At 44.0% G+C, this 11,587-nt stretch overlaps 2 protein-coding genes across 2 annotated transcripts; both read left to right on the top strand.

Annotated features, from left to right (window-relative positions):
* Window positions 1-8,624: 8,624 nt before the first annotated feature.
* On the top strand, window positions 8,625-10,152 carry LOC125526785. The gene is made up of 2 exons (XM_048691413.1): window positions 8,625-9,749; window positions 9,856-10,152. Exon 1 carries the CDS (start codon window positions 8,843-8,845, stop codon window positions 9,521-9,523), a length of 681 nt encoding a protein of 226 aa, XP_048547370.1. The 5' UTR covers window positions 8,625-8,842; the 3' UTR covers window positions 9,524-9,749; window positions 9,856-10,152.
* Window positions 9,667-11,078, top strand: LOC125526786. Its single transcript, XM_048691415.1, has 4 exons — window positions 9,667-9,749; window positions 9,856-10,069; window positions 10,305-10,346; window positions 10,419-11,078. Exons 1-4 carry the CDS (start codon window positions 9,667-9,669, stop codon window positions 10,920-10,922), a joined length of 843 nt encoding a protein of 280 aa, XP_048547372.1. The 3' UTR covers window positions 10,923-11,078.
* Window positions 11,079-11,587: the final 509 nt, after the last annotated feature.

Genomic DNA, 11,587 nt, shown 5'->3' on the forward strand with positions numbered 1-11,587 from the left:
TGACCACGTAATTTTTTTTGAGAGTAAGCATAAGGCTTTATTACGCAATGTTTTGGGCTAAATCACCCATTACAGACGCAGCTACATGAGCTGGAACATCATCATCAAATACAACAACTTCTCCCTGAGGGAGTAAAGAGCCAATCTGGGCTAGATGGTGTGCGGGCATGTTTGCTTCTCGCTTACAGTGGACAAACTCGCAAGATGAAAACCAGAGGCTCGCCTGAGCCCTAATATCTGCAACCGCATGTGCCTGGCGAGAGAAATCCGGTGTTCGTCTGTTGAGGGCTTGTTCAACCAGGATTGCATCCGTCTCGATTATCAGCCTTACCACCCCGAGTTTTGCCGCCAGGTCCACTGCCTTCTCTACCGCATGCAGTTCTGAATCAAACGCATCAGCTACATGCTCCACACGCCCGGCCCTTGCAGCTATGACTGTGCCAGCACTATCTCGTGCCAGTACCCCATGCTCCATGCTGGTTGCTGGCATTGTAGGCCCCATCCACATTGAACTTTACCACCTCTGGGGGTGGCGTACACCATGTATGTTTATGCTGAGCTTGCTTAGGCGCTTTAAAGAAGCACTCCTGGTACTCCGCAGCTGTGCAAGCAGCTCTAGCGGCAAACTGGTTGGCTTCCAACGGCTTCTCACCCTCGCGCACCTTGTTCCACTGAGTCCACCACTGCCACCACATTACAATAATCTGCATACGAACATTCTTTTCCTGCTCCCACAACCTGTCAAGAGTCTCAACAATGGAGGTACAGTCCGCTAGTTGCTGCCTTACCTGCTCGAGATTCAGCTCTCTCCACACCTGCTTGACCTCCTGGCACTCAACAAACAAGTGTTTCCCCGACTCATGCCTAGAGTTGCAAAGAAAGCATCGGTGGTCCTCAATTTCCACACCCCTCCTGCCCAATATATCCTTAGTGGGAAGGGTATTGTGTGCCATCCTCCACATGAAATGACTGATTTTTCCTGGACATGGCATTTTCCAGATTCTTTTCCACTTGACGTCGCCCCCATCTGACATATTACCAGCCACTTGTGGGGCACAATCACTTACTTCATTAGGAGATTCAGAGAGAGCCCGCTTCAGTTTGTAGTCCTGACAGACTGAAAAATTGCCCTTGGGGTCGAAGTGCCAGGCCATGAAATCCTCAGCGCCGTCCCTCAGTGGCATTTGAAGGATTAGGTCGGCGTCGTGCTCCCAAAACGTGTCTCTGACCAGGTCTTCGTCCCAGCTAGCTGTAATAGGATCAATGAGCTCTGAGACCCTGGTTAGCAGGTTACCTCCTCTCGGAGTTATCACCTTTCGCGACAAGGCTCTAGGGATCAACGGGTCCTCCCAAATCCGGATGTGCTGCCCATCATCCACACGCCAAACCACACCCTGCTTAACCAACTGGATTCCATGTGTAATGCTGCGCCACGCATAGGACATATTTGCCGTTTGGTCTGCTTCTACCACATTGTAGTTAGGGTAGTACTTTGCTTTCATGAGTTGTGCACACAGGCTGTCCGGTTGCTGGAGTAGGCGCCACACCTGACGTGCCAACATGGCGATGTTGAAATCATGGATATCCCTAAACCACGTAATTATACGATATGATAAGAGTCACATGGGCTATCTTCTCTTTTTAACACTAAGAGTATCTCCAACTGTGACTGTAAAAAACGCGCGCGGGGGGCAAAAGTGGGTTTTAGCGCGCGGGACTGTTTCGCGCGCTCCTCCAATGCCTCCGCGCGTCCTCCCACCACTCTGTACCTCGCCTCCGCTCTCTCCCCGCTCTCTCTCGCCTCGCCGCCACCGCGCCGCCGGGGAGCTTCGGGCCACCGCGGCGTCCGCGCGCGCCCCTCCGGTGCCTTCTCCGCCGAGATTTGGACCAGCGAGATGCGCCTCGGCCCCGGCACTTTCGACACCGCCCAAGAGGACGCCCGCGCGTACGACGCGACGGTGTGGCGCCTCCGGCGCCCTCGTCGAGAGATGAACTTCCCCGACGTGCCGACGCGGGAGCGGGCGCAAGAGCTCGCGCCTCCCCCGCGGCTTATCACCGACGAGGTTCATCGCGACAACCTGAGGCGGGAGCGTCGTCTCGGCATCGCCGAGATGGATGAGGAAGCTATGGCGCTGTGGCGCCAACGCTTCCCGTAGGACATCATCAACGAGCGCGAGTTATGCGCAAAGGAGGACGGAGAGGGAGGAGAGGAGGGCGGAGTGAGCCGCTTATCGTGAGGACAGGCGCACGCGAAAGGCGGCCGCTCAATTCAACATCGTCCTAGGAGCAGCGCCGTCCTGGGACTCCGATGAAGATCGGTATCTTGATGCTTTCATTATGACGTCGCAGGAGGACATCACCGAGACGAAGTCGGAGGACGAGGACGAGGAGTAGTTGAACTATCCTTTTTTATCTATCTATGCTAAACTATCTATGCTATGAACTACCTTTGTATCGTTTATTTATCTCTCTATGCCTAGCTATGAGTATCGAGTCGGAGTCGAATGTGTATCGAGTCGAAATAGAAGGAGAAGACAACGAGTAGTAAAAAAAAATATAGCGCGTCTGCTGGAGCGGCGCGCGCGCACAATTATTTGCAGCGGCGGCTGGAGCCAGCGCTCTAAAACTGACTATTCCAACACTGTAAACGATTTTTTTAGCACGCCGCGTGTTGCGCGCCTGTTAGAGATGCTCTAACCAAACACTGGTAGAAAAAGGGCCTATAGTCCCGGTTCGTAAGGGCCTTTAGTCCCGGTTCCTGAACCGGGACTAAAGTGTCGGTACTAATGCCCTGTACCTTTAGTCCCGGTTCAATCCAGAACCGGGACTGATGGCCCTCCACGTGGGCAGTGCGCAGAGCCCAGGCAAGAGACCCTTTGGTCCCGGTTGGTGGCACCAACCGGGACCAATAGGCACCAACCGGGACCAATAGGCATCCACGCGTCAGCATTTCTGTGGCTGGGGTTTTTGTTTTTTTTAAAGGGGGGGTTTGGGGGTTTTGGAGGGTTAATTTAGGTGTTTCATATATTGTGTTAGCTAGCTATAATTAATAGAGAGAAGTGTCCTCTCTTACGTTCGTGCTTGGTCGACGCTACGTACTATACATACGTACACTACAACAAAAACGGCTTGTATGGTCGCTTTTTCTGAGACGCTATTTGTCTTCGTCTCTATGCCCAAGAACACTAGCAAGCTAAAGACGCTTCTTAAGACGTTTATGGGGTGTCACAAACTTTTGCTTATAATTGGCCATTTAGAAAATAGGTATATAATTTTAATTAATTTAGAGACAATTTGTGAGACGTTTTATATGCGACTATAATCAAAGATTTTGTACTCAAAAGGCAAATAAAATTGTACTTGTGGTAAAATTCGAATGGATGACCCGAGTAATTGCACGAACAAATTGACCAAGAGGCATTTTTTTATTTGATTGCAACCTTAATCATCACATTCATAATATTCTCCTAAGTAATATTATATTACCTTTCTAATATTCTCATGCTAAAACAAAAACCTTAATCATCTCTCCTTGGAAAAAAATCCTTAATCATCCGAAAGATACAAGGGATTTGATGATTTGCCCTATTATAGTTTGGCACTTGATGATTTGCAACATTTGATTTAGAGTTATATATACTTTACATTAATTTACTGATCATTTGCCCTGAGTGGCGTTTTGCTGAATTTTAATTTATTTAACTTGATAAATCCTGGTGGAGTGACCTATATACCCTTTGGTATTTTTGCAATCTACTTTGTACTAACTATACGCGACTCCTGAACTAAACAAATGATCTACTATGATGGTTGTCCTTAGCACCGCCGTTGCTCGGCACCTCTTCACTCCCGTCGCCATTTGCCCCCAACCAAAGCTTCTCTCCCCCTTTGGCGAGCTCTCAAAGACCTATGGCTCGACAACTGGTGCGTGCGCTATCCTATATCAAAGATCTGACGCCATCCGTCGCACTCGCCCTTAGTCCTTTCAACTTCCTACTTTCGCTCCATTTGCCTCCCCAGTCCGCTCGGGTTGGCTAGTCCCTTCGTGGCCAGAGCTCCCCCGGAGGCCCCCCGCTGCTTCTTCCCAGCCAAGTTCCCCAGTCGCCGAGTTATATGCTGAGTTTATGCCTCCTACCAGCTCCCATAAGGTTTCCCTCACCTCTCCGAGGCACCCTGGTCTCGTCCCGCCAGCCGCAATGCCATCCCTCCTGTCGCTACTAGACGCGCCTACTCCAAAGATGGCACCTTAGAACTAGTCGAAGGATGGCAGTCTTTTTGTGGGATTCGTATTACTCTAGATTCTGCCGGAGTGCAGTCCTAATAGTCGACGTTCGCCAATAGTGCCGTGGTTCATCTCGTTTCGCCTCGCTAGTTGTCTCTCTCGCTCTGTAAGTGTAGGAGCGCTCGCGAACAAGGCGCATGCCCTGTCTGGACGGTTCACTTCTCGCGAGCTCGAGACGCTAGGTGAAGTGTTGTGGAGACAGCCTGATCTAGTAGTTTCCCTAACCGAGTTTTTTTTTCTTGTAGTTTTCCATTTTTACTGTTTTTTTACGCTTTTGTGTGTCTCATTTGTTGTGTTCGTGTTTCTTCATTTTAATCTTTTATGGTTTTTACTTTTATACTTGTTGTTCAAGAAAATTGGCCTGTCCTATTTGGTCTTCGCATTCCAATTACAATTAGTATGTTCAATCCAATTTTTTAAAAAATTGTGTTCAGTGGATTCTATATCTCTCCTCTCATCTTTTTTAAAAAGGGTGTTTCAAAAATTTCAAACAAGATGGTTCTTGCATATGGATCAGCTCTGATACTTCGACAAAATTTTCAAATATATTTACTTAATATTTGTTTAGTGTACTTATAACAAAAGATTGTCCCATAGTGTCATGTCTTCACAAATAAGAGATGTTCAATGAGTGTAAGTATAATTAGACTCCGAAAAGATTTTCATAGTATATACTTAAATCAATTATTGTCCTCAGTATATCACAACAGAATGGTGTCCATACATGATGATAGAGCTCTATTGATTACTACTGTTGTTTCGGTCATATATTCACAAAAAATTCATGGCTTATATACCGAGTACAAATGCCTTCATTTTGTCACTTTATACAAAATTCAACAAGGGTTTGTTAAGATCTTCTCCGTAGGTTCAAGTCCATTATTCCACGGTTCTTGGCTTTCTTTTTTGCTATATATATCAGTTTTAAATTTTGTGTTGCTCTCGAAATGATGACTTATCTTCTTCTTGAAGGATTTATGATTAGGGTTAGTTCGATGGCTCTTACCTCTGTACATTAATATCTATTCTTTGGAGCGTGTAATTTAAACATATGGTCTCAAATCTGCTGGTGCAGTGAGGAACAAGTTGTCTATATTGCGTAGAGTTGGGTTCGCGGTACGCTTCTAGTCATGTATACGCTCATACTCATATTTATTCCTGGCATATTTCTAGCTTTTTTGATCATCTTCTCGCTCGTGTGGATAGTTGGCGATGCCCTTTCTTTGCAGATATCATATACAGACTCATGACCTGCCTCCTTCTCCCTTTCTTAGGCACAGGGAATATGGGGACTACTGTGAAAAGAGTCTTGGTCTAGGATTTTGTGCAAAGACCGATATTGATATGAATACATGTAACTTCGAGTGATTGTGTCGGTGACTTTTAGGTCGTGTTGCCGATTCCAAATCGTCCCTTCCCCAAACGACTTCTAGCCTAGCCTAGTCGTACCAACACGGAGCGACGTTGGCGTCTGGTTCTAAGCCGCTTAATTGTGAATTTTTAGTGCCGAGTTCGCTGTGACCGTGTCCTCCCTTGATTCACACTTTTCCCCATAAGCTCCAGAGCGGTTGCGCATTCGCTGTATTCGCGCTTGCTAGCTGTTTAATCTCTGGCTAAGGGCGTGCGAGCGTGAATATGCCTCTTGCTCCGCATCGCGGCGGCCCGGCCGGCTCTCCTGCTCTCCCGTTGGTGCACCTGCCGCGCTCTCAGCCTCGCTCTCTTTGCATTTCGGAATCCCACCTAGACGGTAAGAGTTTCCGGAGTTTTGGCGGGCCCATCTCACTCCCCTGCCCTCGCCCTCCGGCGCCCAGCCCTCTCCTCCGCGGCTCCCCCAGGCGCCAGGCCACCAGTCTGCCTCCAGCCTCCCGAGCGCGGCGGCAGCCGGCAGCGCCCTCCAGGCTCCAACCACCGTCCTCGGGCCTCCCCGGCGCGGCGGCAGCAACAGTCCGGCCTCCGTTCCTCAACAGCCACAATGTAGTGCATCTATTCTTTCCCTCCGTTTCTATTTTCTAAACAAATTGAAGATTATTCTGTGATTGCTTGTAAATTTAAATTGAACTTGATTCATTCGCTGCGTATGATCATAAATGATTGCTACTTACTAATTACTATGTGATTCATTTGCTTCTTACTATGGAAATTGAAATGCTTATCCAATGTACATCAGACCCTGACGCCGGTTGCCCTGGCAAAATGCCGCTCCCCGCCAACGCCCCTCTCTCTCAGCTGCCGACCTCGGCAACGAGCTCACCCACACGCCTCTGCTGCCAGAAGATTGCCCGCAGGTTGTTGTTTTCTTTTTTTATATCTCTGCATCATGTGGGACATAGCTCGAATTGAGATGTATCACTTGTGTTTTCCCTTTCTATCTTACTGTGATGCACTGTATTATTGCAATTTGAAAATTGTTGTTAAAAATCGGTGAACCTTTTTGGTTGTTGAATAACAATTGTTGTTAAAAACAGTGGTACTGTTGATTGGATGGCGCTCATTTATGGCATAATATTCTTAAGTCGATCTGGTTAGGGGGAACTGCCTATGAATGCCAGAGAAGAATATTCAGCAGTGTGATGCAAAATTTGAATTACCTAAGTTGTGTGTCATCTCTACTTTTCTTGATTTAGCAAAGCGAAACTAGTGGATATTACTTAGATTTTTAGTAACTAGTTACACCAGCTAGCCTTCTGCTGTTTGTCACTTGAATGCAGAAAAAAATCAAGCATTGGAGACATCCATTTTTTGTCATGGAGGAAAACTTCTTTATGTACTTCACATAAATTCTTCTAGTAAAGACACATCTCGATTTATGTTTTGTAATGTAAGGTGAATGATGTCGGTAAATCATATTATACAATTTGAACCTAAGTATCGAATGCATAGTTTAAAATATTCATATAAACCTATGCTTAATGTAAAAGAGCATATGGAAAATTATAAACTGATCTATTTTGTTTTCATTACTACAGCTAGCAAAGGCTAATGGATCGAGGTTGGATGAGTAAACCAAGATCAACTACTGATTATAAAGAAGGTGTCGAGCAATTTCTATCTTTTGCCTTCCATGATGTTCCACTCGGTGATAAAATTCTCTATCCCTGTGTAAATTGTGGAAATAAGGCAACGCAGAATTACGACGAAGTGAAAACCCACCTAAGATGTGATGGTATTCTTCAGGGTTATACAAAATGGGTTTGCCATGGAGAAGAGTATGATTCACCGTCATTTGCATTTGCACCCATGTCAAATAACAACAACAATTTTCATATTCCGGGTTTTCCAGTGAATTCTGATGTAGAAGGCAGTAATAGAAGATTGCATGACATTTCTGGGCTCTTAAGTGCCATTTTCCCCATGGCTGACAGCTTCCAATCACTATCAAGCGCATCTGATGGGGAACTAGATGGTGTTCAGTCTGAATTTGAGAACTTGGAACCTGGTATGACTGAGAATGTCAATACAACATCTGCAGATGATGATGCAATGAGAGAACAAGACATATACGCAAGTTTCCTCGAGGAAGCAAACACAGATTTATACCCTGGATGTGCAACATATTCGAGGTTGTCATTTCTTGTCACTTTATATCACATGAAAGTCTTGCATGGATGGTCATAGGAATCATTCACACAGCTACTTGGTGTATTATCGGTTGCATTTCCTCAGATAAACCTACCCAAGAAATATTATGAGGTGAAAAAAATCATACGCGGATTAGGGCTGGACTATGAGAAAATTCATGCATGCCCAAGAGACTGCATGCTTTTTAGAGGTGAAAGAGCTAACCAGGAGTCTTGCCATGTGTGTGGTGCCTCTCGTTGGGTTACCAATGAAAATGAGAAGAAAGATTCGGCAACTGAATCTAAAAAGAAGAAGAAGAAGAAACCAGCCAAGGTGTTGCGATATTTCCCATTGATTCCAAGGCTCCAAAGGTTATTTGCAACCAAGAAGACATCAACTGACATGCGTTGGCATGATGAGGGTCGTACTCGATTGCTGCGATGTCCAGCTGATGGAGAGGCTTGGAAAGATTTTGATGCCAGATATCCTAAATTCGCTCAGGATTCCCGTAATGCACGGCTAGGCGTTGGGTCTGATGGGTTTAATCCTTTCCGACTCATGAGTGCAAAACATAGTACTTGGCCAGTGATGCTTATTCCTTACAACCTACCACCTTGGATCTGCATGAAGCAAACATCTCTAATTTTATCAATGATTATTCCTGGACCAAGTTCCCCTGGCAATGACATTGATGTATATTTGCAGCCGTTGGTAGATGAGCTGCAACAACTTTGGAAGGGTGTGGACACTTTTGACTCATGTACTCAGGAGAAATTTTCTCTTCGAGCTGCACTATTGTGGACTTTGAACGATTTTCCAGCATTAGCTTACCTCTATGGGTGGAGCACGAGCGGTAAATATGCTTGCCCGTCTTGTGGTCCTTTCACAAGATCATATTGGCTAAAGAAGAGTAAGAAATTTTGTTATATGGGTCATCGCCGATGGCTACCACAGAATCATGTATTTCGGAGATGAAAGAAGGAGTTTGATAACACCGAAGAGATGGAACTTGCACCTATAACAATGAGTGGTAGCTCAGCTTTGAGAATGTTGCAGGGCAGAGTGTTTGTCTTAGGAAAAAAGGTTATTGTGGCAAAGAAAGGGAAAGGGAAAAAGAAGGGCAAAGACAGTGAAAAAGGAACTGAAGGTCCTGAAAAACAGAAGCGTAAAAGAGCGCCTAACAAGAAATCAGGTAACGTCGCACGTAAACCTGAAAAGAAGCCTGAGGATTGTTTCAAAAAGAAGTCGATATTCTTTGATTTGGAATACTGGGAGCACAACAAGTTAAGGCACAATCTAGATGTAATGCATATTGAGAAAAATGTCTTTGAAAATTTAATTGGAACCTTACTGGATATTGATTCTAAAACAAAGGATGGCCTTAATGCACGACTTGACTTAGGTGAAATTGGAATTCGATCTAGCCTTCAACCTCATGAAGGTGATAAGGGTAAAACTGAATTGCCGCATGCACCTTTTAATATGTATAAAGAAAAGAAGGAGATTCTTTGTACAGTGGTTAAGAATTGTAGGACACCTGATGGTTGTGCATCAAACTTTTCGAGGTGTGTGAACATGAAAGAATTGACATTGACTGGCCTCAAAAGCCAGGACTGCCATGTTATTCTACAAGACATCCTTCCTGTGGCACTTTTACACTGCTATCCAGTAAAGATGTCATGATAATAGTTGTTGAGCTGGCTAATTTCTTCAAGAATCTATGCTCCAAAGTGTTAGATGTCTCTGAGCTTGACAAACTGCAAGAGAGTATTGTGAAGACACTTTGTAATATGGAAAAGGTTTTTCTTCCATCGTTTTTTACTGTCATGGTACATTTAATGGTGCATTTAGTTGAAGAAGCTAAACTTGGTGGCCCGGTGCATTACAGGTGGATGTACCATCTAGAGAGGTATTCTACTTTGATTGATTTGTTATTTTCCACAGTGCATCTAAGTATGTGATTTGATTTATTGTTTCCCATTATGCATATAACATTGTTGTTTTATGATGTTCAGATCATTTGTTTGGCTAAAGTCACTTGTGCGCAATAGAGCTTATCCTGAAGGTTCTATTGCTGAAGGATATACTGTTGAAGAATGCTTGATCTTTTGTTCAAGATTTCTAGAAGGAACCACACGTTTCACAAGAACATCTAGGAGCCCTGATCCTTCAGATAATACAAAGGGCATGTACATGTTTGATAGTGTTGGTGAGCCAATTGGAAAGGCTGTCACTATAGGCCAGTTGGACGATCAGCTTCTAGTTCAAGCACATCGATTTATCTTGCGACACTCTGATGAGCTTGATGATCTCCGTAGGTGTGCTTCAATGTTGTCTCCTATTTCTTTTATTTTTCACAAGTTGGAAAAAATCATGATGTTATTTGTCTTATTATTACAGAGAATTTCTGGACCAAGAGAGGAGGAAACCAGGTAACTGAAATTTGACGGATGATGACTATGAGGATTTGATTGGTAGACACTTTGCTGACTGGTTGGAACAAAAGGTATAATTCACCTTTAGCATGTTCCTTCACTGTAGTTCCATGTGAACTCAATGTAACCACTCTTACATACAGGTTATACTAGATGATGGACCGGATATCACAGAAAAGATAAGAGCATTAGCCGCAAAACCAAGCAAATGCGGGGTGCGCTATAGTGGCTATATAATTAATGGTTTCAGGTTTCATACTATCAGTCGCGAGACAGGACACGTGACACAAAATAGTGGTGTCGTGAACCTTGCTGAAAATGGCGTGTCCTATTATGGTCGGTTATCTGACATCTTCGAATTGTCATACAAAGATTACAAGGTGGTCTTCTTTAAATGTGATTGGTATGATGTTCATCACAAAGCTGGTATTATAAGAGATGAGTTTGGATTCACTCATGTGAACTTCTCCCGAAAAATACGTAGAGGGGAGAAGTTAGAGGATGAACCTTTTGTATTTTCTTCCCAAGTGGACCAGGTCTTCTATATCCAAAATCCGAGAAGTGAGAATTGGAATACCATGGTGAAATTCAAACCTCGTGATATTTTTGACATGGGTGGAGAACCATCTTCAGATGAAACAGAGTAGTCTTTGTGTTTTTAGCTTGTTATCTCCAGCTAAGATATAGGTTGAGCAATTGTCATCCATGCTCCTAGGTAGAATTACTCCAACATAATTATTCTAGCTGGGTGGATCTTCTTCGGAATGTATGTTACTTTGTGATGAACGAGCCTATGGTCTTTTTTTTAATGTGTATGTTCCCTTTTGTTATGAATGAGTTGTATGGCTGTCCGTTCTTTGAACAATTTTTTAACTTTCACTGACAGTACTACTGCTAAATTTTGGAACCTTCTGATAAAGTGTGCTTCAGGTTAATTTGTCCTGATTGGATGCTTCTTTGTGCTAGTTTATAGAAAAGGAAAGTAGTCTAGTCAATATTTCAATAATATTTTGCAAGTGCATGACATCGACTTTGCACGATTGACATCCCAGTTAACCAGAAAAAATTATAGTCAACAAATATGGAGAAACTGGAAAATCATAAAAATCAAACGCAGTATGGGATATTTGGTGAAATCATTGAAGTGTTACAGTAACTAGTACATTTCTTTTGTTATTTTTAAAATCCTTGAAACGGCTACATATGGCCGTTGACTTTTATAAAAATTTAAATTTTTTGGGGGGAAAATCAAATTTGAAAATGTTTGCGATCTTGAAGAAAAACATGAACTTGAAAAGGATTCACGGCTTCT

The sequence above is a fragment of the Triticum urartu genome, unplaced genomic scaffold, assembly GCF_003073215.2.
Source record: "Triticum urartu cultivar G1812 unplaced genomic scaffold, Tu2.1 TuUngrouped_contig_1872, whole genome shotgun sequence".
In the NCBI taxonomy this organism is placed as follows: Eukaryota; Viridiplantae; Streptophyta; class Magnoliopsida; order Poales; family Poaceae; genus Triticum; species Triticum urartu.

Excerpts from the sequence above, each read along its gene's own strand:
- LOC125526786 (XM_048691415.1), top strand. The coding sequence starts at position 9,667 with ATGGTACATTTAATGGTGCATTTAGTTGAAGAAGCTAAACTTGGTGGC. Across the intron at positions 10,070-10,304 it reads GTGAGCCAATTGGAAAGGCT|GATTTGATTGGTAGACACTT; the intron begins GTCACTATAGGC and ends GATGACTATGAG. Across the intron at positions 10,347-10,418 it reads CTGACTGGTTGGAACAAAAG|GTTATACTAGATGATGGACC; the intron begins GTATAATTCACC and ends TCTTACATACAG.
- LOC125526785 (XM_048691413.1), top strand. The coding sequence starts at position 8,843 with ATGGAACTTGCACCTATAACAATGAGTGGTAGCTCAGCTTTGAGAATG.